Raw genomic sequence first — 25,958 nt, forward strand, 5'->3', positions numbered from 1 at the left:
CCCTAGGTTTTCTTGTCTGTCTCGCCTACTAGAACAGAAGCTTCATGAGAGCAAGGACCTTGTTTGTCTTAGTCACCAGTTTACCCGACACCCAGAACAGGGCCTGGCAGACGGTGACACAGTGAATGTTCTGCACGTACTTGCTGAATGACTGTGTATGATCACAATAAAAACTACTATGGCAGCAATTTACTGACTGCTTTATATGGGCCTGGTGTTTTGATCTCTAGCCTTCAAAATAGCCAGATGAGTTAGACATTAGTTGGACCTATGTTACAGTGAAGAAAATGAAGTAATTTGCAAAAGGTCACCCAAATTACCTTGAGTAAACTATTTAACCTGTCTGAGACCAATTTTTTCCCCATTGTAAAATGGCAGAACCAGAATACAAACCTAGGTTTTCTTGGGCTTTAAAATCCCCATGCTTTTGTTAATCCAGTGATTTTTCTTCTCCACCTTTATGGAAGTATGCTTGACAAACGAAAGTTCTATACATTTCTAGCACTACCATGTGATAATTTAATACACATACACATTGTGAAGTGAGTACCACTGCTGAACTTAATTAACACATCTATCACCTCATAGTTATCATTTTCCAAAGATCTTTTTTAAAAGATTTTATTTTTAAGTAATCTCTATGCCCATCATGGGGCTTGAACTCACAACTCCGAAATCAAGAGTCACACACTCGGCGCGCCTGGGTGGCTCAGTCAGTTAAGTGTCTGCCTTCAGCTCAGGTCATGATCCCAGGATCCTGGGATTGAGCCCTGCATCAGGCTCCCTGCTCAGCGGGGCATCTGTTTCTCCCTCTCCCTCTGACCCCTGCCCCCACTCATGCCCCCACTTTCTCTCTCTCTCAAATAAATAAAACTTTATTAAAAAAAAAAAAGAGTCACACGCTCCACCAACTTAGCCAGCCAGGCACCTCCCAGTGATTCTTAGTGCACCTCCCATGCTGATCTTCTGCCACAGAGAGCCTCTCTGGCTGAAGCGAGAACGTCAGGCAGAGTACCATGTCTTGTACCATGGCGGTGCTTATACACTGACCCTGGCAAACATTCTCTCCTATAATACAAAGAGACAAGAGTGATGGAAAATTAAAAGGCTTTCTCCCTAGAGTGTCTTACAAAGAAAAGAGTAACTTTAATGGACAAAGAGCCCATAAGGCCAGGATGTCCTAAAAGACGTCCTTCCTTTGTATGGGAGACAAGACTATATGACTTCTGATGCATGTTCAAGTTCAGTTTACACATCTGTCCTGGACCACCTATTTCAGTAGTCTAGTCTTCAACAAGCAAGCAAATACATACACGTATTTATTACTTAATGCTTCAAAGACTGAGAATTGAAAGGCACAATGTGATTTGGAAACCGCTCTTGGTGAGTAGTAAAGACAAAAAAGTCGCAATACCTCCCATGCCTTAACCACACAAATTTCCTTCCTCCCACATAGTGTTGTGCGGCAGAGAACCATGGTCAACCTGTAACCACCCTCGCGGGGCGCCCACTAGTCAGAAGGTGCTGAACAAAGGTAAGGAAAGAAGATGGCACAGAGCAATGGAGGGTGTACCAAGGCATACAAATGAAAGTTCTATTTTAAAGGCTGAATGCACAGTTTCCTGGCAAACAAGCCTGTTTTCAGATAACATCTGCAAAGATGTCAAAGAGGTGACTCGATTTCCTGTAAACCGGGGAGAATCTGAACTAGGTACGATGGAACATGAGGATCATTCATTCGACACACACCTGTGTAGATCACAGAGTCACGATACTGAACAATAAAACTAAACACCTGCTGGAATTTCAAAACAGATAAGTTAGGGTGATTCTTGATTTGACAAAAGGATTCACCACAGCTTTCCTTTAAGTTACCCTCTCTCAGGATGTATTTAAAACTTTAAAGATTTTATTTACTTATTTGAGACAGAGCGCACAAGTGAGAGAGCACAGCAGGGGGAGCAGCAGAGGGAGAGGGAGAAGCAGGCTCCCCACTGAGCAAGGAGCCTAATGTGGGGCTCGATCCCAGGATCCTGGGATTATGACCTGAGTCAAAGGCAGCCGCTTAACTGACTGAGCCACCCAGGCATCCCATGGATGCATTTAAATACTGATGTGATTTAAAAACAGCTGTTCCAGGAACAGATCTATTGTATACATGACAGTACATCTGTTTTCAGAGGCTGTGAACCAAAAATTTCTTTCCATCAGCTTCCATCTAAAACTCTTCCTCAACGTTATTCTGAAAATTTCTAAGCTATCATTGCAAAGTGCCTCATCCTGTTCCAGAATAAATACCATTTCTCTTCCTCCAACAATCTTCCCCCAACACAACCAAAGCATGTCCATGTATGTCCCTCCTACAAGTCAGTTAACGTTTGCACCTCCTGTGGCTAAACCTAGTCTCCTCATACTCCGTATGCTTCCACATTGCCCAGTAACTCTGAACACCTCAGTGCAGACGCACATTCTTTCAGACCTCACAACTCCCTTTCTATTTCTCTCCTCCTCCTTTGCCCTTGTTCCCGTCCATACCATCGTTGCCTCTTCGACTTCTTGATATTTACCTTTCAGAAATTTCTGTCACTCATGCAACGAGAAAAGTCCTTTACAAACGAGATCTAGTAGGAGTACTTTTTAATTTGGCAAGGACAAAAAACTGCAGTCCACGGGTCAAAGAGGTAACTGGGGGAATAATTCATCACCAAGTTTCCCGAATAACCCAGAAATTTCCCAGCATGATAGAAATGACACTGGGTTTAGGTTGGGGTTAGCAGACCTGGGTTCTAATCTACTTTCGTTAATAACTGTGACTCTGGCTGAATGATAACCTCTGGAAATCTCATTTTCCACACAAACGTTTGCTCACATTTAAAATTTGAACGTTCATAACAGCACAGCTCTGCTCCTTTACAGAACTATAAAGATAAGATGGTTTTGAACTAAAGGCATTTTGGAAATGAGAGAATAATATTCAACAACCTTGGTTCCTGTCTTTTTTCTTTTTTTAAGATTTTATTTATTCATTTGAGACAGTGAGAAAGAGAGAGAGAGAGAGAGAGAGAGAAAGAGAGTATGAGAGGGGAGAGGGAGAAACAGACTCCCCACTGAGCAGGGAGCCTGACACAGGGCTCGATCCCAGAACCCCAGGATCGTGACCTGAGCTGAAGGCAGACGCTTAACTGAGCCACTCAGGCGCCCCTTGGCTCCTGTCTTAAGGACAAAAAAGGTGTGGGGCAAGTGGGAAAGATGCCACTGAAGAGACCTCAGCCAGAGCAGTCTGGTATGTACAGAGAGCGAATGAAGTACATTTTATATAAAGAAGGAAATAAAATGATAACATCATAGAACTGGAGGTGGAACCTTGGGATTCACCTAACGAAACCCACACATAAACTGTTAATTCTCTCTAAATATCCCCTATCATCTGGCCTCTGCTTAACCAACTCCCGGCCAGGGCATTACTTCCTTAGCAGCCATTTTGTGATCTGCATAACTACGTAACTGATGGAGCCTATGATCACTCAAAATGTTTTCACTTAAAAAAAGAAAAAGAAACAGAACATCTTGAACTGCACATCTAGGCTCAATGACATTTGCGAAGGACAGAGATACCAATGTCGGTTGCTTCGGGATCAGGATTTTTGATCCTTTAATGAGAAAATAAAGGTCTAAAAAATTATTATGGACTTCCAGTTCAAACAATTTCAGCACACTCATTTAATGTTCCCACTCCCCTCCAATTCCCACTGAGATGACCAAAAGAATAAAATAGGGAAACAGTCGGTGCTGGGAAATGGGCATGGGGAGCAGCTAGCCGTCCACGTGCTATGAAAAAGCCCAATTAGAGAGAAAGCAGAAGAGGGCAAACCTCAATCCCATGGGGCTCCTTCAGAAAATATATTAAGGGTCACCCCATGGAGAGCAAGAATTTAGGGCAGAGTTACCCTCAGCTTAGATCCCATCCTACGTGAGGGACCAGTGAGGCTGGCTCCTAATCAGGGGAATCGTTCTAGTTAGAGGCAGGGGAACGCTGCCCCAGCTACTGCTGGGCAGCCAAAACAAACACATAAAAGAAACTCAGTTTCTCAAAAAACAGAGTAACTACTTATTACAGCCATCTCCTATGGCCATCTATGGCTGTCAGCCCACAAATAACCAGGATGGAATGTGGCAAAATAAAACTAAAATAAATCTAAAGTTTCCTCTTCTTCCTGCATTTAGGTCCGAAAGGTCTGTTCAGAGGCTCACAGCATCTTGGACAGAACTCATCCTACTTACCAAAAGCAGACCTCTCTATAGAGACAACTAGAGAAAAGTCATTGGACTTTCTACGAAATAAGAACTAATGTCCTCCTATGAAGCTGCCTGACTATGAAAAAAGAGAGAAAACATGAGAATATTTCTATATTGTACTTTCACCAAGATACAGGAATACACTGAAAAGGAAAACCCAAAGATCAGATCAGACTCGCCCTAGATATTTGTTTTTACGATCGTGTTGGATGTGATCCTTTACAGGTTTGTCTTTCCTGTTAGACCACGAACTTTTCCTACACGAGAATTTTGGTTCTCGTCGTCTTTGAAGCACAGTACCAAGTGCAACGTCTGGTACTGGAATTTAGGAAGTGTTTACTGAATGAATGAGTAAAGTCCCAAATAAAGTTGATTCTATCAGAGCTTACCTTCTTAATTACAATAGTTTTTATTCTCAATATCCTTATTAACATGTTAAAATTTTCTCTATAATTCTTATATTTACTCTAATATCTGCAAATACAGTGAGTTTTAGATTATTCACATAAAATGCACATAGAAAGCTAACAGTGAATTACCTCTTCCTGAGATTACTGAGCTTTATCCAATCCTAAAATTTGTCCTCAAAACCCAATACTTAATATTCAAGAAACAACTGATTCCCAATGGACACTATACAACTAATATGACATAAAACCTCACAGAAATAGTGAATGAGTGTTACTATAGAAATGTTAGCATAGAAACTGCGTTCCTTTGCCTGGTCTCCCCTCAAATGCAAGGAAGTCCCAGGGGATAACTCTGAAAAAGCTTGTAGGCCAGATACCAGAATGATCTGTACGGGGAACACTGATGGTAAGGTGCTAATCCTACTATTTGGAGAAAAACACAAAGGGCAGAAATGGATCTGTCAAGGGAATAGAATACTGATGTTTATTAGGTTGGCTCTGTATTCATTGCTGGTTTGTCAAAAATCAAAATATTGTCAAAAATTTCAGGCTGATCGTTACACATGAATAAACATGTGACACAGTTATAGGAAAGCCCAGTGTCATGCGTGGGAAACTGAAAACGTGGAAGCCCGAGGTGGAGCCTCTGTGGCCACCTAGAGGCAGCTCCACGTGGCATCATTTCATTAACTCCTCCCACTCTGCCAGGTAGAGAACACTGACACTCATTTTATAGACAGGGCAACCAACAGTCAGAGTAATTATGTAATTACTGAAAAAAGATAATGAGATATAAAAGTTATATTTACTTCCTGGAGAGGTTTCTTAAGTTTTCAGAGACCCTGGTATGGTACTCTAGGAAGTTGGAGAACTTCGTAGCTGAATGCCCCAACTGGCAGATTTCAATCGTCACAACTCCTGGGTAATATTCAAGGCACTGGGGATATAAAAGTTAACAAATGTCACCTTATGAAGAAGTTCACTGACTGGGGACAAACAACAATTTCATCTAGACAGGGGCTGCTTTGGCAGTAGTTACTCCTACCCCAGACCTCTTGGTATGAAGAGACACTGAGGAACAGATGTCAAGCATCCAATGCAAGGTGTAACTCAAAGAAGGCATTTATAGGAGACCTATTTTATCATCTACATTAGGCCCTGGGAAGCAGAGGATGATCTGAGAGTCCAAGTTTCCTGACTTGTAATCTAGGGTCCTTTCCATTTGTAGTGGACTCTTTAGTTATCTCCCCAGCATCTGTTATGCCCTTTCTTCTTCCAACAGGCCCCCTTTTGTTTGGTAACCTATATAGTTTCTGGAAAGCTGACTCAACCCAACTCTGCTCCTGGCTCTAAGCCAGCAAATGGGCACCTTTCATCTCCCTTGCCACAGTGACAGGTGTAGGGACAGGCATGTCATTGAAATTAGTTAACTGGAGTGAATCTTATGATTTTTGCTGGGACAAAGATGAACGCAAGGAACAGTCAGTAGAGATCTTGCAACTATGCAGAAAGTCACTCTTGGAAGGAAGCCAGGAACAAGAAAGGAGGGGCAAAGATGAAAACAAACCAATTCTTTGAAAACAGGGCTGTCCTCAGCCTCTCTTGAAGCCCAGCCTGCTTCAAGACTCCTGTTAGAAGATTCCCGAACCCAAAAACTGACAAAAATAAGATCTGAATTATAATTTTAAGTTCCTCATGTTAACTTCAAAATATTATCACAAATAGGCTGGTTATGTAATAAAAGCTGCATACATCAAAACCATGTAAAATAGAGAGCGTGAGTCCTTAGACCGTGGCCCTCCCAACCTCAACTGGCTTCTAAGCTTCTAGTGGAACCTATAATGGTGAACTGGACCTCTGAGAAAGGAGGTGTGCGGTGCTGCTGTTATCAAGTGACTCAGATCACATGGTCTCTCCTGCCGGACACTGCTGCAGGGGACCAACTCTATCTGTAGTTGTGGAGACAAGGGGCTGCTTCCTATTCCTCACACCTGATGTTGGAAGTGAGAAATCTCACTCGATATTGGTATATTCAGAAAAAAAATCATGGTTGAATCAATCAACACTTCAAAAGCATCGTGTTGGTGAAATACTTAAACAACAAATATCTGTAATATTTGTTTTATCTCATTTGTGTACATACATACATATTAATAAATATGTATTTATTTTTTGGCTGCACTATTCCTTCCTTCCTTCCTCCCTCCCTTTCTCCCTTTCAAAGTAAACTCTACCCCCAATGTGGGGCTCAAACTCACAACCGCAAAATCAAGAATCATAGGCCTGAGCCTTGGCGGCACTACTTCAACACGAGTTATAGAAATCCTACCCGTAGGGGCGCCTGGGTGGCTCAGTTGGTTAAGTGTCTGCCTTCGACTCAGGTCATGATCCCGTGGTCCTGGGATCAAGCCCCGCACTGGGCTCCCTGCTCAGCAGGGAGTCCGCTTCTCCCTTTCCTTCTGCTCTTCCCACCCTTCCGTTTCATGCTCTCTATCTCGCTCTCTCTCCATAAATAAGTAAATTCTTTAAAAAAAAAAAAAGAAATCTTACCACTAAATACTTTATTATTATTATTATTTTAAAAATAGGCTCCATATCCAACGTGGGGCTCGAACTCACGCTCTGAGATCAGAGTTGCATGCTCTCCCACTGAGCCAGCCAGGTGCTCCATCCCCTAACTATTTTAGCACGCATCTCCTTGGAATAAAGACATTCTTCTACAGACCATATCACCATTTCCACATAATTCTCTAATATCTAATATACACGTTAAATTCAAATTGCTTTACTTGTCTCCAAAATGTCTTCTATAATTGATGTTTTTTGAACCACAATCTAATCAATGTTTATGTGTTGTATTTGCTTTTTGTGTTCTTTAGTCTTAACCTGGAAGGAAAAAATGAGTCTCCATACATTTACATTTTTCAAAACTATTTAATACAATTCCTTATCAAATGAGATATTTTCCTCTAAGTTTGTCTCCGCGAAGTCCTGGAGAACAGACCCGAGAGAAGAACCTACCTGGGGGGCTAAGAAGCAGCAGAACCTCCGTGTGCTCCATAGCCTGCAGGAAGTCACTCAGTTCCGTGACCGTACAACCCTTCTCACCCAACAGCTTCAGTAAGCATAAGCTTGGACTTCCTTCAGGCTCCAAGACCTTAAGAGAACACTGCTCCAAGTCCAGACAACTGCAAACAACAGATTTAATTCAAGTCAACAGTTTTCTCCAACACAATATGCCTGCTATATGTCTGCCATGACGGCAGGTGTTGTAGGGATAAACTGTGAGTCGTTGAGCGGTGAAAAGTTATTTCCATTATGAATGCTACTGTCCTTTCCTCCTCCTTCTGCCATCACAGGGAATTCCTCTTTATGCCCTTCTCCAACTCAGCTCCCCTGATTACTAAATCAGAAGATGAGAGAAATCTTAAAACAGGATGTGAGAGAAATTTGGTTTTGATACTGATCAAAATGTCTACTTTTAATTTGGGAATATAGATTAGAAAGATCAGATAAATTTCTCTACTTGTTCTTGTGCTTTTATAAAGCATAATATGACCCCAAAAAAGGCATAGATCTTTGAGACATCTTGAAAAATGAAAAAACTTAACATAATTTTGTATTAGCAAAGTAGTGAGCCTACATATGTATTCATATGAATGAACGTACAGAACAGTGTTAGTTCTGCAGGATACCCTTTTTAGTAGCAAGCATATGTGTTGGTTCTTATATGTACAGAGTTAACTTTGAAAAGATAGCCAAGAAACTCGTAGTATAGTGATTTTCCTACAGAGGGGAGCCAGAGCAGCAGAGCTCACAATTGGAATGATTCAACTTTTCACTATAAACCCTTTTGTACTGTCAAATGTTTTACTATGTGTGCTCATTTTTTCAACCATTTTTAAAAGACTATCAGTGCTACTGACATTCGAAGTACTTCTAAGTACCTAGAAATACCCTAACACAGGGGCAAGACAAACACTGGTCTGTGGGCCAAACCCAGCCAGTCACCTGATTTAGTGAACAGTTTCGTTGGAACACAGCCATGCTCGTTCACATACACATTTACGGAGGTGGATGGCTGCTTTCCTGTTATAAAAGCAGAGGTGAGTAGTTGGTCTGCAAAGCTAAACATATGGGCTATTTATATTTAGCTCTTTATAGAAAAAGTTTGCTGACCTCTGCTCCAAAGAATCTCTCTGTCTCACTGTTCTTTTGTTAAAACTATTTTTTTTCACTATCACTATTTAACATACATATACCATTTCAATGTCATTGTGTTCAGTAGTCATACACAAGGTTAGAAAGACAGGTTAAGATCAGACTACAGAAGGCCATAAATAATGGGACAAGGAGTATTGGGACAACCATTTCACAGAAAGGGAAAGCACAAGTATGAAACATTCAAGTGAAGAAAAACAATCAAATTAAATCAAACAATCAAAACAACCAAAAAAGCCCCCCAAAAATCTTCCCAAAGAGACATCACCAACAAAGGCCAACCAAAGCCTTTAGATAATTTCCATGATATACTGTAGAATTTGCACCTCACAAACCTTCGCAGCGACCTCTCCCTTTCCTTCCAATTTATAGTCCGATATAAACTCAAGCTTCTCTGTGAGGTTCGCCCAGACCACACGAGTCCCCCAAACACACGTTAGACATACTCTCCTGATGGTGCTTATCTTATATATTAAAGGTTGACAAATTTCTGTAAAGTGCCATAGGAAAATACTTTAGGCTTTCTGGGCCATACAGTCTATTGCATGTTCTTTCTTGTCTTTTGTTTTGTTTTATAATTTTTTAAATATAAAAACCAATCTTAGCCCATAAACTGCAAAAACAGGGGCAGTGGCCCAAATGCGGCTCAGGGATCCTTGTTTGCAGACCGCTGTTCTTCATGTCTCAGTAGATGCAATTTTGCCTTAAAACCAAGAGCTTTTCTTTCATAGGCATGTCTTCTCTGCCTAACTAGATCACAGTACTCCTTGAAAACAGAAACCCCATGTTTTAAACCGCGCAATACCTAAAATCTGTCTTGCCCATATTAAGTATTTATAACTGAATGATTACTGCGTGAATTTCAATCATAACTAAAAAGGCTAGAGGACTGGATAGATGGAAGGGGTCAGATGTAACAGTATCACAGCTGTGCCAGTGCTGCAAGGTGAGCAAGTTTTCATACAACTTGGAACATTCTTTTCTTTTTTTTTAGAGAGAGTGGCAGGGGGAGAGGGATAGAGAGAGAATCATAAGTAGGCTCCATACTCAGTGCAGAGTCCGACACAGGGCCTGATCTCACCACCCTGAGATCATGACCTGAGCCAAAATCAAGAGTCAGATGCTTAACCGAATGAGCCACCCAGGTGCTCCTGGCATATTCTTAATCCACACACATTTTGACCGGTTTTATTAAAAGGCTACCATAGAATTTATATAATGGTCACTCAAGATTTATAGTTCTGTGGTAAAGTTTATAATCTCATAACTTTAGAAAAAAAGGTATCCAACCAAAATAATTAAAAAAACTTTTTTTATTTATTTGAGAGAGTGAGAGCGCAAGCCCAAGAGGGGCGAGGGGCAGAGGGAGAAGCAGACTCCCCGCTGAGCAGGGAGCCTGATGCGGGACTTGATCCTAGGACTCTGGGATCATGACCTGAGCAGAAGGCAGTCACTTAACCGACTGAGCCACCCAGGCGCCCCAAAATAATTTCAATACTAATATCATCTATCTCATAGGATTGTTAGAATTAAATTAGATAATCTGTGCTAGAAGTACTTAGCACAGTGCTTGGCAAATAATAAGCACTCAATAAAAGTGAGTTCTTATACAATAAAAATATGGGCTATTAAAAGAACAATAGTTTCCTAATTATGCTGATTTCTGAAACTGTTCTCGCTTTTCCTAAAAAATATTTTTGAGTAATTACTAGTTTGGTAACCTGATCATGTCCTTCAAGGCTTCCTGTCTCTATACTCACTAGGTATTCTTTTCTAAGTGTCTCAGTTAAATGTGTATATTCAATACTCTATTTTTGTTAAATGTGAATCATAATATAGATCACCTGTTCCCAAATTCTGGATGGTAGACTGGTGGCAGCACAGTCTGAAGTCCGTGGCAAAATGATAAAAATAAGGGCACTAAGACTGCCTTTTACTCTGAGATGGTCTTTTCCACTTTTTTTAGTGTTAAAGTGTCCTTTCTCCTACGGAATAATTGTGGCTGTCATGACAGCAACAATGAAAGCTGCAGATGCCTACTGCTCCTCTAGTCTGTAAAATTTTCTTTCATTAGTCCCTGTAACACCCAGGTCAAGAAACCAGTATTAGAGACAATAGAAGGATTACCATTCTTTAAATAATTAGAATATGAGATCTATAAAAACAAGGACTCTGTATGCTAAATATATATATTTTTTTATGATTCAGAAAGGTGGTCGGAATCTGGTACATAAAATTCAGAAGCCATCGCACCAAATGCAACCAAGTGATGCTTTGATGTTTATACTGATACAGAAAAAAGTGAAAAACAATTTGACTTTTTTCTTCCAAATGAAGAAAGAGGTTGAGGTGAAGTAGACAAAAATTTCCAATACAAGAGGCACAGGAGAAAACCAAGATTCTGTATCTCCTTTCCTTTTTTACTGATTTTCCGCCTGGGCACTAGCTTTCAGCTAAGATGATGCTTCTATATACCCAGCCTCTTTCTTTACTTTTTTAGTTACATTCCTGTAAGACTGTGCTTTGAAGTGGTTCCTACCGGCCCTAATTTGGAATTTCTCATTTAAGTTAAAAGACTATTACCGAAACAAATGGGCTTTGCTTTTAAGAAAATATATTTGTATTTCTCTTCACTTCGAAAAATATACACTCAAAACACAGCATACATCCCTTAGGGTACAAATCGTGACACTGCTTTTAGGTTTTTTTGCTTCTCTTCTTGGAACATTTACTCTTTGAAATCTCTATTCATTAGTTCAGCAACTACTTATTAATCATTTAAAATGGGCAACCATTTTTCCTAGGTATTTAGGGTACTGGAGCAAACAAGACAAAATTCCTTATCATCCTGGGTTTTCCTACAAGATATAAATATATATATGCACGCATAGGCAGACAAACAGAGGGTGTGTGTGTGTGTGTGTGTGTGTGTGTGTCTCCATCCAGTGGTCGGTCATAAGTTCTCTGGAGAAAAACAAAGCAGAGGGCTAAGTAATGTTGGAGCCGATGTACGGGGTAATTTTAAATAATGTGATCAGCGAAGACCTCACGGAAGGAGGTGACTTGTAAGCAAACACTTGAAGAGGTGAAGGAGCAAGTCATACGGTTCACCTGTGGAGACTATCTCAGACCCAGGAAGAAGCAAGTACAAAGACCCTTCTGTGTTCAAGACAAAAGCAAGAAGGCAAGTGTGCAGAGCGTAGAGAAAGGGAGGAAGATAACAGGGTCCAAGAGATAACTGATAGCTAACTGGTGTCCTAATCCTGAAATAGAAAAGCAATTAAGGGGTTTTGAGCAGAGGAAAGGTAAGACCCGATTGGACATTTTAAAAGAGTAATTAATTCTCGCTGCTAGGCTGCAAATAACCTGGGGGCAGGGGCCAAGCGGAGGAAAAGTTAGGCAGCTACTGGAATGATCCCGGTGAGAGAGGGCAGTGGCTGGCCCAGCACTGGGGCAGTGGAGGTTGGATTCTGGATCCACGCTGAAGGCACAGCAAACGCGGATCGCTGACAAGACGGACGTGGTGTGTAAGGGTGGTGTGCAAAATTTTGAAGTTTGGGCTGAGCAATCGGAGGGGTGCAGTTGCCATTTCCTGAGATACAGAAAACTGCACGAGAAACAGGTCTGTGGGGGAAGACAGGCTAAGTTTTGGACATGCTACGCTTAAGATATCTTAGTCATTCATGAAGAGATGGCAAATCGGCATCTACAGGTACGAGTCTAGGGGGCTCACAGCAAAGATAGGGGTGAAGATACAGCTAAGAGGACTCCACCGAAGTGTGTATAGTCCTGAGTCTTAAGGATACTCCGAGAAGGGGACTGGGTGAAGACACATGATAAAGAGACACAAAGCCTGGATCCTATGACACTCCAAATTTCAAGACACTGAAGACACAGCCCGGAGAGACAGAGACTGGAGGAGATCCTTTGTTTCAGCTTGTCACACGTTCTCATCCTTATCATAAACTGCATGAAGGCAGAAGTCTGCAGCTACAGAGCACCTTCGGTACAGCGCGTGCGCAGTGACGGTTTTCCTTGGTCTGAGCCTCAGAGTCCCCTTCCTAAAGCTCCCTCCCGCATGGAGTCCAGGCAGCCTTAGAGCCTCCTGAAAGCTGTCACCTTCAGGGTGTGGCGAAGTTTATGTAGCTTGGGCAAGACACTCAGAACCTGCCTCCATCTGCACTGACAGCAGAGGCTGTTCAGTATCAGGGCGGTTTGGAAAGGAATTAGGGCTGAGTCTGTATTTAGGGCAGTCTTGTATGCACACGGTTGTGAGAGACTGTTAGCCAGGACTGATTCTCAGTCACCCGTAATTGTAGGAAAACATTTACAATTACTCCTAATCCCTGATGGACAGTTCAGGATGGACTCCTGTGGTTTCTTCATTAAATTCTCATCTATTTGAGGAAACATGTATAGAGTCAGAAAAATGTGAAAAGAAACAATAGACAACCTGGGAAGATTTTAGGGGAAAAAGTCCACAACCTCATGGGAACTGTTGTCCACTTGGACCCTCACACTTCAGTTCTTCGGTCTGACCGTAGAGAAAAATACGTCTGGGACTTTCTGCTATCATAGATGCCCTTCTAGCACCTGTATGAAATTACTCTGAAATAGCTTTTTTTGTCTTAAATAGAGTAAGCATCACCAGCTTACCTTGCCCCCTCAGATGTCACTCTCCAGCCCCTCAGCTCCCAGTGCTAACCTTTTCTTATGCCAGTTTAATTCTGATTTCAGTAGGTATGTGGCTTTAGTGTTCCCCAATTTTCTAACCTGCAGGGGTGCCCCCACTCCCACCACCACTCACCTATTCTGAACTAATCTTCATCATGGAAGACTGGTGAAATCCCATCTATTTCTTTTCACACTTCCTACACTGGAATTTGTCAGATTTCACAAATGCACATCCTTTGTTGCCTGTCACCTCTTGCGAGGCGACTGCCCTTCTGCCTGTACTACCTTCGCCAGAGATGCGGCCTCAGACTTTTCTATTAGCTTGCCAAACGAACCATTCTGTAGCCTTCGGCAAAACGTGACTGAAGGCTTGGGAAGGAACACTGAGCACCTGAGGTCAGGTATCCACTACTTCAGCCATGCTTCTTCAGTGGCAGGAACGTCCTTTCTTCTCTTTCCTCTACTGCCGAATTAGGAGTCCTCACTCCCAGACCCTTCTCAGGAAAGTTCAGAGCCTTCCCTAACTAGCATACTAATCACAAACAAACCAATCACAGATCTGATGATCCGATCCCCAAAGACAGCTTTTTACGCTGTTATTAAGTCTAGAAATTCAGAAATCTACAGACATAGCATAATAGTATTTTGGATTCTCTTTGCACAGCCCCCTCTCCCTAAGAGAAGCACATTTTTCCCCGGAAGAGAAAATTGTGCCATCTGTCCACTCAATTTTGCAAGTTTACCACTTCTTAATTCCAACTTCACATCATTACTTCTCTCTGTGGCCAAAGAACCCTAAATCATCATGACCCTGGTTTAACCCCAAACTCTGAAACTCGAGGTTGTTATAAGGGCTAAAGTAGATAATGCATGTAAACACTTAGTGCATTGATATACAGCAAGTGCTCAATAAATGAGAACAAGCCATTGTTATTATTATTATTCACACCAAACATAGCATTTAACATGTTATTTGTGAATGTCCCAGAATAACAGTCCATTACTAGAGAGGTCCTTGTGCATAGGAACTAAATATTTGTCATCTTTTTATTTTCTAGAACTTCCAGCTCATAATAGGCACTTAATAAATGTAATTGTGAATGAATGATTTCCCTCTCAATTCAAAAGTATTTATAGTGTCTAAGATAGGTTCTATAGATAACACACAGAATCTTAACTGATGCCTCCTATTCTCAAGGAGTTCAAAAGAAAGTGTAGAAATAATTATAGTCCAAGACAAAGTTTAGTCATATGAGAAGTTAAAAAAAAAACTTCCAGGGGCGCCTGGGTGGCACAGCGGTTAAGCGTCGTCCTTCGGCTCAGGGCGTGATCCCGGCGGTATGGGATCGAGCCCCACATCAGGCTCCTCCGCGAGGAGCCTGCTTCTTCCTCTCCCACTCCCCCTGCTGTGTTCCCTCTCTCGCTGGCTGTCTCTCTCTGTCAAATACATAAATAAAATCTTAAAAAAAAAAAACCACAACACAAAAAAAAACTTCTAAGGGATTCCCAGGCAGACCAAAATCCTAACAATGGCATAGCAGAGTGGTTCTAAGTGTGGTCTGGGCACCCCTCGTGAGTCCCTGAGACCATGTCACGGGATCCACAAGGTTAGAACGATTTTCCACAGTAACACTGAGATGTTATTTATCATTTTCATTCACTCTCTGAGAAAGTGTACATTGTGGAGTATCCAGTGTTACATGACCTGGGATAGTGCAACAGATCGAAGGCAGAGAAGCACGTAGAAGAGGCCAGTTCTCTGCAATAAAGACAAGACATAGAAGAGATCTTCAAAATGTAAAACAATGCCACTTTTCTAATTTTTTTTTTTTTGGAAAAGTTTGTTTTTCCACAAAAACATGTAATTTCTGTTGACATGTAACAGGTTATTCTTTTTAAATAAATTAACATTTTAATGGTTCTTAGTTTTAATTTTTTTTAAAGATTTTATTTATTTATTCGACAGAGATAGAGACAGCCAGCGAGAGAGAGGAAGAAGCAGGCTCATAGCGGAAGAGCCCGATGTGGGGCTCGATCCCACAACACCAGGATCACGCCCTGAGCCGAAGGCAGACGCTTAACCGCTGTGCCACCCAGGCGCCCCCTTAGTTTTAATTTTTAATAGGGTAATTAACAGTGTACATTATATGCATGTAATACACAGAACCCACATTAAAAACTCTCTGGGATCCTCAATAATTCTTAACAGTGTGAAGAAGTCCCGAGACCAAAAGTTCACAGTTCCTAGACTGGGAAGAGGAAAATAGTTTTACTTCGAGCTCAGTGCTCACGGTGAAGTCAAGAAGAGAACCTGGTAAGTTGGTTTGATGGAGAAAGACGGCAGTTTTAGTTTCAGCCTTTCCCATCATCATCCTCTCCTACATAAAAACTTCCAAGAAATCCTGCACCCAAGCCCTTCGCTTTCCTGATCTCTTTACCTGCACTTGGCCTTCCTAGCCTTCCTAAGGTCTTCCCGGTCTATGCCCACGCTGTACGCTAGGTCCTTTGGAATGACTGCCCTGTCCCAGTGGTTTCCAGACAGCTCGCCTTCTCTCCAGATCCTCCTGGGTCGCCCTCCACTTCTCCCTTTCAGCTCACGGGGAGGAGGGTCCAACCTCGAATCTCCAGCATTCCCACGCTTTCCCGACCCGTTGCCCCTCCGCGCCCCTTTCACCGTAGCGGCCCCCGCACCACTCCAGCCGCGGGGGCTTCGGTCCTCCCACCCCGGCGCCCGCGCGCCCCCGCCCCGCGCGCCCCGCCCCCCCACGCCTCCCCCCTCCCCGCGCCCCCGTCCCTCACCTCAGCCGGAGGCGCCCCCGACTCCCCGCCACCTCGGCCAGCCTCCTCCAGCCCCGGCCCTCGGGCGCTCGGTCCAGGGTCCCGCTGAGTCTCCGCAGCAGCGGCTCCGGAAGGCATTTGAGGGTCGCGCCGGCCGGAGCGGGGAGCGGCGGCCCCGACGGCGCGGCCGGAGGCGGCTGCAAGGCCGGGGGCGGCGGGGCCTGCAGCAGCTCCCCGCACAGAGACCCGTCCGACGCCGGCGACCCCGCGACTTGCGCGGCTCCCCCCGGCCGCATCGCTGGCCTCGGCTCCAGCGCACCTTCCGCTCGCCCCCTCGTTCGCCCCGGCGCCGCGGAGGCAGGGGCGGAAGGACAAATCCGGCGACACTGCACCGCACTCTGAGGAGGAAGCTCCGCTCCCCGCCCAGCCGAGACAGGTTTGCTTGGGGGAGCCGGGCGGGCGGGCCGCGCCTGCTGCGCCGAGGGGGCGGGGCCTCTGGTGGGGCGGGGCGTCCGGCGGGGCCGCGCGTCTCCTTCCCTTTCCCCGCTGCCGTCGCCCACTCGCGGAGGCGCGCGTTTCGGAGCCGGGGAGGTGGAGTCTGGGCTGAGCAGGAAGGGTTGGGTGGTTGCAGCTGGTGGAGGAAGCGGTGGAGGAGCTACGCCCGGGCGGCTCCAAATCGGCTAGGATGCCTGCGGCGTCGGGGCTTCCCGAGACCGTGGGAGGAGGATTGCCTCACGCCGGAGACCGGAGCTCGCGGCTCTCCATCGCCGGCCCCCCGCCGCGCTGAGCTGACTCAGTGACTTGCGTGTGCCAGCACCCGCGTTGGGCAACCTCAGCCGAGGCTTCCTCGTTTTAGGGTTTGATGTGTACGGCATTGCCAAGGGAAGTGGTTCCTAGACATCAGATACCTAATGGAAATTTGCTCGAAATCTGTGCCTAGACTTTTTTTTTTTTTTTAACTGGGCGGAAGATCTTGGAAATGATTGTTTTTAGCAGGAATTGCCTGGTTTCCTCCGAGTCACACTGCCACCCATTGAAAACTATAGAGTAGTTTGGGGCAAAAGCAAGCAACTTATGGAATGTGACCAGTCAGGTACTCTCAGCACAAGCAATCGCTATACTTTTTCATGTTGTTAAGTGCAAAGTTCAGAATGCGGTATAATGGCACGACCTTTAGATCCAGAAAGATCTGCTGGATTCTAGTTTTATGGCCTTGACTAAGTTACTTAATTCTCTGCCTCATCTGTTATCATGGGACTGAAAATATAGTAGTATGTATAGAGTTGTTACCAGAATTAAGGGAGTCGATGTAAGTAAAGCATGTAATTGTGCTTGTCACGTAGATGACAAACGCTAGCTATTATCCCTAGAAATGGAAAAGCTTGTTTCATACTCAGTTTGACTTGGTAAACCTTTCCCAATCACTTCTGGTGTCTTCCTGTTTTGTTCTTAGTCATTGAACATATATGAGAGTCTATTAGCTGCATGTGCCAATTATGGAAATCAGGTCTAGTTTTTATTGATCTAGTGTTTATTAGTTGACTAGTCTTTTAAAATTAAGATTAAAGACTTCTTTTTTCTTTTCTTTTTTTTTTTTTTTAAGATTTTTTATTTTATTTATGTGACAGACAGCCAGAGAGAGAGGGAACACAGGGGGAGTGGGAGAGGAAGAAGCAGGCTCCCCGCGGAGGAGCCCGATGTGGGACTCGATACCGGAATGCCAGGATCACGCCCTGAGCCGAAGGCAGACGCTTAACGACTGCGCTACCCAGGCGCCCCAAACAGACTTCTTTTTTCTAAGTCTGCTATGTGCAAGGTGTTGCTTAATGCAGCTTCTCATATGTGCCTAAGGGTTAAAATGCACATCTATCTTATTTACCCTGGGAGAATCCTTCCCAATTTGATCTTTGCCCAATACAGCTCAGCTAGATACTAATGGTGTCCATCCCATCCCATCTCCTCCTCAGCTTCTCCTCTCCTGCCAGTAGGACTGCCTCTGTCATTTCACTCTAGTTTGGGTCCTGTTTTCCACCTTGCAATTTTATTTATTTATTTTTTTTAAGTAGACTCTATCCCAGGTGTGGGGCTTGAACTCATGACCTGGAGATCAAAAGTCTCATTCTCTACCAACTGAGACGGCCAGGTGCCTCTTACCTTGCAGTTTTATAACGTATTCAGTCACCCCACCCACCACCCTCCAACCTCTACCATGGACTGACATTATATTTTATGATTGGCCTTTTTCTCCTCTTAATCAAATACTAATATTTTTTAATGTCATTTCACCCCCTGTGGTTCTCTTAAGGGGCATACTGGTTTAATAGGGAAAATTATGACCTTTAGCATTAGCCCTGAATTTGAATTTTGATGCTGCCTCTTATTAGAAACATGATTTTAGGCAAGTTACTTAACGTCTCAGCTTCAATTTCTACATCTGTAAAAAGCAGAAGGTGTAGTACTTGCTTCAAATGATATTATGAGAATTAAATGAGAGATAATAATGTATACATATAAAAGTGTCTGGGAGAAGTAGAGGTAAGGTATATTAGTACTCTCAAAATTGCCAGATTAATTTTGGGAACAAAATAATAAACAGTAATTCAGCTTCCTTTCCTATCCCAACCATTACAATCATACACAGATAGGAGAAAAATTGAGAAGGGAGATCTGGCTTTTAAATGCACCTGAAAAGTTCATGTGTATCTTTAAATGATATACTTGGGAGTTCTTCCTCATTAGTTGAAAGTGACATAGGTCTTTGTGAATCCAGACAGTCTGCAAGAAGCTTGTGGTTTCTTTCAATGGGAATCCATTGATGTAATCTTCAAAATACAAATCTGGAAACTGACTCATAGATTTCTCTTCCTTTATACAATTTGACTCTAGATGGTACTTCAACTAAAAATGCCAGAACAACATGTTATTTCATATCTGGATAGGTTTTCAGAGGCCTAGTGCAAGAGAAAACCCGCAGGTCCTGGGATTGGTATACAACAGAGAGGAAGGAAGGAGGAGTTTTTGTGACTTAAGTGGTATCCCTTGTCTTTCACCCTTATTCCATGCCAGCACCCTTCACGACCTCTGACTCAGCTCCGTTTTGAGGCCACTCAGTGTACCCTCAGACACAACGCTCTCCACATCCACTGCAGCCCCTTCTTGCTGCCATCTCCCAAAGGCTTAGGGGCGTTTCCCCATTTTGATTTCAACTTTGGAATAGTAATTAAGTCTTGTAATAGTATTCCATACTTTTCCATCATAATGCATCATCCATAGCAAACTACATTTACTTGTCTAAATTCGTTCATTTATTCACTCATTCATTCAGTCATTAGCAAATATATACTGGTGCCTACCTTGCGCCAGGCTCTGTGCCAAATACTGTTAAAAGGTAGTTTTTATTAAAGCTTTTTTATGGGGCGGGCACAGTTTTAGACTCATGGCAAAATTAAGGGGAAGATACAGGGGGAGATCCCCTATACCCTCTGCTCCCACACATGCACAACCTCCCCCATTATCAACATCCTGCGGCAGAGTGGTACACGTGTTACAACTAATGAACCTCCACTGACACATAACCACCCCAAGTCCATGGTTTACATTAGGGTTCACTCTTGGTGTGGTACATTCTGTGGGTTCAGACAAACGTATACGAACAGGTGTCCACCATTATGGTGTTATAAAGATGGTATCTTCACTGCCCTAAGAATCGTCTGTGCCACCTGTTCATGCCTTTGCCCTTGAGCTCCCAGGAGATTCTCAAAAGATAGTTTAACAGTGCTGTATGAGATGGAAGACGTTCATGAGCAACACAGTCACATCGTTATCACCACCTTTATTCCGATTCCAGAAAACATATCAAGCACTGGTCTGATGACAGAAATAATTTTAGGTATCATGATAGATATGGCATTGTGATAGGAAAAGTCTTGAAACAGGTCTAATTTAGTATCTACAAAGCAAATCATTCAGAAACTCTGATACTTAAATGATCATTACTAACAAATCACTGGGGACACATTCAGCTGAAGGTGGGAACTGCAATTGAGGTGCTATTTCTCATGGGCAGGAGACACTTCGTTGGGGTTTCAAAAGACTACTATTGATCCATCCATCTGGTAGTGTTCAGACTTTGTGACAAAAACAACTGCATTGGGCTACAATACAATTAATGAAGGAAGTCACTCAATAATGTTTACCAACTACCAATCAGTACTCTCTTAGGATGTAGGAGAAACACCAGTGTTCCTCATCTTTGGCTTTACTTAAGAATCACATGAGGGTGGGATGTCTAGGTGGCTCAGTTGGTTGGGCATCCTACTCTTGATTTCGACTCAGGTCATGATCTTAAGAGTCGTGGGTTCCAGCCCTGTGCAGGCTCCACGTTCAGCAGGGAGTCTGCTTGAGATTCTCTCCCTTTCCCTCTGCTCCCCCACCCCACACTTGTGCTCTCTCTCTTTCTAAAATAAATATATCTTTAAAAAAAAAGAGAATCATATGAGAGCATAGCAGTTCATGAAAAAGTTAAATGTGCACTTTGACAGCACATATACTAAAATTGGGATGATACAAAGAAGATTAACATGCCCCCTGAGCAAGGATGACAGCGAATTTGTGAAGCATTTCATATATATCTTTTTTGTATCTGTAGGAGATGATGGATGTTAACTAAACTGTTGTGATAATCACTTCATGATATATGTAAGTCACATCATTATGCTGTACATCAATTACATCTCAATGAAATGGGAAAACATTAGACATAGAATTACCATATGACCCAGCAATCCCACTGCTGGGTATATAGCTAAAAGAATTGAAAGCAGGCACTGAAACAGATCCTTGTACACCAATATTCATAGCCTCATTATTCACAGTAGCCAAAAGCTGGACAGCCCAAATGTCCACTAACAAATGAATGGATACACAAAATGTGGTATGTACACGCAATGCAGTGTTATTCAGCCTTAAAAAGGAAGGAAATGCTGACACACGTTTACAACATGGATGCACGTAGAAAGCATTACGCTAAGTGAAATAAACCAGTCACAAAGGGACAAATACTGTATGATCCCAATTATATGAAGTACCTAAAAAAGACAAATTCCTAGAGGCAGAAGGTAGAATAGAGGTTACCACGGCTTGCAGGGGAGGAGGGAATGGGGAATTATTGTTTAATGGATGCACTTTTTGTTTGGCATAATGAAAAAGTTCTGGAAATGGATAGCACACAGCATTGTGAATGTACTTCACGCCACTGAATTATGTGCTTAAAAATGGCAAAAATGGTAAATTTTATGTTATATATAGTTCACCACATACACATACACAAAGAATCACCCAAGAAACCTGAAAAACATACTGATACCTGGGCTGTAGTCCTCAGAAACTCTAATTTTAATTGGTCTCAGATGGGGCAATAATAGCTTTTAATGTATCCCTCAGAGTATTCTAATGTACAGTCAGGCTTAAGAAGGGATACTTAATCTCCAGGGCAGTGAGGCTCAGGCTTGACTCTACTTAGAACCATTTGGGGAGTTTTAAAATACACTGATATCTGATCTTACGTCCAGGATTCTTATTTAACTGGCTTGAGGATCCTGCCTGGTCACTGCGATTTTTTCTGAATTCCCCATCTGATTCTAATATGCAAACTAAGGCGAGGACCTTTGCTCTGGGGACACCCCAGGATCTCTGGCCTTTCATTCCACCTTGGGGGAACCAGTATTTCTCTATGTCAGTGATGAAATCAGGGGCAGAGTGCAGGGGGGATTTCTGATGAGAGTCGAAGGGCCAAAGGCCATTTGATTCCTTCTCTTTCCCTCCAGAGTAAGAATGTTAAAAATGGGAGAAGACCAGTAGAGGGCCCAGGAGAAAAGGGTGAAGGTATCTATTAGGCTCACTCTTATAGAGAGAAAGTCTCTTTATTCTTCTTATGGGCATCTGTCTCTTAACAGTTTCTAACACGGGCAGTGCTCCCCATCCTACTCCCCTGTCCCCCTTTGAGTTCCCCTTCCTCCCCAGGAGGGGCTCAGAGCTGACCTGCTCAACCGGGATCCTAAAGAGTCAGGTCTGATAAGAGTACCCCAATCGAGGGGCTATATTGCTGGTGCAGGAAAAACCGGCCGGCTTGTCTTAAAAGAACATTCAGATGGCAGACGTAGACCGCGCTCTGAGGGATCCTGACTTACCTTCAGCCAGTCTTTTGTCACTTTTATCTTCTGTGGTATTTGTATTTCTGTTCTTCTGTATAATTATTGGCTCATTCTGTTTATTAGGTCCCATTGTATCCTGCTATCTTGTTTGGGAATGCCTTACTCCAGTCCTAGGTCCTTGGAAACAAGGCCAACTAGACCAGGGGTAGGGTGGGGACTTAGTCATGCAGCTGAAAGGCAATGTGGGATCAGGGTGGCCCCTAAGATAGGAAGTAGGGAGAGAGCAGATGAGGCCAGTTCTGCTCTAGACTTTGAGGTAAAGTAGTGGTTCCCCATTAATCTGTGTCCTTTCATCATGGTAGAGACTCACCATAAGGATTTTGGCTGATCACTTACCCAGTAGTGGTTTAAGTGCCTTTAATGTCCCCTATATAACATTCCTCTCTTCCATATATATGGCCCTTGGAAACCAACCCAACACCGGAAAGGGGACTTGGGTTCCAGATCCTGGCTATCCCTTCAGACACAGCACCTGTGTTTTCTAGGAACCCGTGATCTTGTTGAGAAGATAAATTATATAAACAGGAAAATGTGGCAGAGCAATACGTTGAACCTTAGGACTTCTGTATTAATGTATCGAAGCTCATTAGTTTTCCAGAGACTTATCAAAGGCCTAGAGATGGGCCAGGAACAAAGAGAAATAAACTTCTAGGATTAGGAATGGTGGACCCAGAGAGTTAAAGGAATCTGAGCAATGAAGGCATGATTATTTCCTGGATAATAAGAATATAGTTTATACGTTTTAAAAAATGTGGCAACTGTGACCATTCCCAGTTACTGACGTTAACCTTTGCATGTGAACACGCTCTGGTAGAAAGCTGGTTAAATACGTTTGTGCTGGCCCTACTCCATGCCTCCAAAGGTAACCTGTTCTGTTTTCTGGGGTGACAGATGGAGGACCTCAGCAGACTTTCACAAGGTGCTAGTGACTGACTCAAATCTCCTGATTGCTTAGGCTGTCCCTTCTGAGTCTGGGAATTCCTTGGTGTGGTACCTTGAAGACACATTTGGTGGGTCAGATGAGGGGAGTGCACTAGACACTAAGTCCCCTTCAATCCTAAGGTTCTGAGTAGAAAGGCATTAGGTCCCAGAGGGAGGAAAGCAAGTGATCAAAGACCAGCCAAGGAGGGTAATTGCAGCTGCTCCAGGATTGAGTTAAGCAAATTATCATGTAAATACAATTTATTTGTGTGGGGCAGAGGGGCAATATTTAAATGACTGACAGTTCAAGTTGTACCATATTAGTTATTTGCTAAAATTAGATGCTGTGAACAAGCATGGCTATTTCAGGAGGATGGACACAGTATTAAATTAAAATGCAAGTAATATTTATTTGTTAGAGGAAAGGGGAGGAGAAGTACATGTTTAGTTGACCAATAGCTTAAATCATATTTAAGGCCTTTAAACATTAGTTATATGCTAAGCCTTATATGCTAATAATAATTTGTTCTGTAAAGCCGTTTCAGTGAAAACTTTTCTTTGAAACATTTTTGTAGGAGGCTAGTTGACATTATGAATAAAAGGGCATTTATTTAAAATATTCTATAAGTTTTTCATAAGTGACAGTAATGAATTTTATTTAATGGGGTTTTGTTGTAACTGGATCAGAGCTTTTAAGCTCCTGGAAGTTTTTATGGTATTTTTTTTTCTTTTAAGATTTTACTTATTTGTCAGAGAGAGAAAGAGAGAGCACAGCAGGGGGAGCAGCAGGCAGAGGGAGAAGCAGGCTCCCTGCTGAGTAAGCAGCCTGATGCACGGCTGGATCCCAGGACTCTGGGATCTTGACCTGAGCTGAAGGCAGAGGCTTAACCCAGGCATCCCTATGGTATCTTAATATAGGTAGTCAATAATTCTTTCATGGTAATGAGAAAAGCTTGACACAAGTACACATGTAGTTACCTGTTTAATACAGTAAGCACGGGTTTCAGTCCCAAAGAGCATTTTGGCTGACCTAGCCCAAAACCTTCACTGTCAGATGAGAGCCCTGTGACCTAGAGAGGTTTTCTGCCACTTCTTGAACCTCTACATAGTAGTTCTCAAAATGTGGTCCTTGGACCCACAGCATCACCTTTTTAGAAATGTAAATTCTCAGGCCCCACCCCAAACCTACTAAATAGAAACTCTGGGAAGGGATCAACAATATGTAGCGTACCAGCCTTCCAGGTGATTCTGATCCACCTGAATGTTTAAGAACTACTCCCCCACACCTTGGCTTTAAAATATCTTGAGGCAGTAAGTTCCCTTAGATCACTCTCAGCCACATAGAGATTTACTTCCTGTTTTACATCTAAATTTATCTCCCTGAAGCTTTGAAGGGCATGTCACACAGTCTTCACAAGTGTAAAGACACTTCTCTTACGTTCTTTTGTGGGCAACAGTGCAGGATAGGTCTCAGCAGCAGGGGAACCAAGCCGAGAGGACAGATGAAGACAGAGCTGGCAGTGGGCCGAGAGTGGGGCAACAAGGGCTGATCTTCACCCCCTCCCCATTATCATCATTTGATAATGTGTAATCCAAGGTCCACTCCAAAGGAGCACGGCACAGTTTAGTTGGAGGTCTGGGTTTCTAAGACAAAGGACACGGAATCAAGGGAGTACAGATTGGGGGGAAAACTTAGGAGCTATATACTAGAGAAGATGGGAATCTAGAGTATTGGCCAACATTGTCCCAGAAATCCTCTGATTACAAGCAAGATAGACTCAAGAAGGGTCCAGCTCTCTGGGAGTTGAGCACTGTTGACAAGCTAAAAAAAGACTCCAGATGGACTGACTGGGATTCGTGGTAGGATTCTGTAGCTCCCCACTCACTCCTGCTAACTGATCAGCAGAGAAATCCAGGGATTCAGGATGCCCGAGAAACTGAGGATTCAGAATGCCAAGGGCGCCCTGTGAGGCCGCTGTTTCCGAGGTCTTCACAATGCTGTTTGGAAGCACAATTCAGTGGGTGGTTACTGTTTTGTCTGCCTAGAGTAGAACTCCCATCTCAGAAATACTGCTTCTCAATGTGTGGTTCAGTGGGAGCCTCCAGTTTCTTACCAGTCTGTTTCTTTAACTCAGTGATTGGCTGGAAGTAGGCATGTTCTCCAAGCTGGGCCAGTCCTGGGAATTTCTGACCTTCAACCAGATGAAGAGGGTCTCAGGCTGTGTCAGGTGGCAAAACTGGGAGTTATAAATCTGAGCTGTTTGGTGGCCATGTCCCCGCGGGCTGTGTGGAAGAAGCCAGTGATGTGGCAGGAAAAAGTGACTGGTACACTGAGAAGGAGAAATGAGAAGTGGAGAAAGGATGGGTGGTGCTCCAGTCCCTGGTGGTGGTCATCCCTGAGCCTGGCTCATAGCTACCTGTTCTGCAGTTCAGTTGGCTGAGCCAA

At 43.2% G+C, this 25,958-nt stretch overlaps 1 protein-coding gene and 1 non-coding gene across 3 annotated transcripts in view; one reads left to right on the forward strand and one right to left on the reverse strand.

Annotated features, from left to right (window-relative positions):
• The window catches only part of MALT1 (MALT1 paracaspase), a 59,223-nt gene extending 42,396 nt beyond the window's left edge, over positions 1 to 16,827 (reverse strand). For both annotated transcript variants that reach the window (XM_045790188.2, XM_045790187.2), the window contains exons 1-2: positions 16,401 to 16,827; positions 7,728 to 7,894 (exon numbers count right to left, since the gene is read on the reverse strand). In XM_045790188.2, coding sequence (XP_045646144.1) covers positions 7,728 to 7,894; positions 16,401 to 16,675 — 442 coding nt within the window. In that variant the 5' untranslated portion in view covers positions 16,676 to 16,827. The remainder of the gene's footprint in view (positions 1 to 7,727; positions 7,895 to 16,400) is intronic.
• Positions 16,828 to 20,906: 4,079 nt separating this feature from the next.
• Positions 20,907 to 21,010, forward strand: LOC123787579 (U6 spliceosomal RNA). The gene has a single exon (XR_006778279.2). It is a non-coding gene; the product is annotated as a U6 spliceosomal RNA (small nuclear RNA).
• Positions 21,011 to 25,958: the final 4,948 nt, after the last annotated feature.

The sequence above is a fragment of the Ursus americanus genome, chromosome 19, assembly GCF_024610735.1.
Source record: "Ursus americanus isolate L20-20 chromosome 19, mUrsAme1.1.p, whole genome shotgun sequence".
Taxonomy (NCBI): Eukaryota; Metazoa; Chordata; class Mammalia; order Carnivora; family Ursidae; genus Ursus; species Ursus americanus.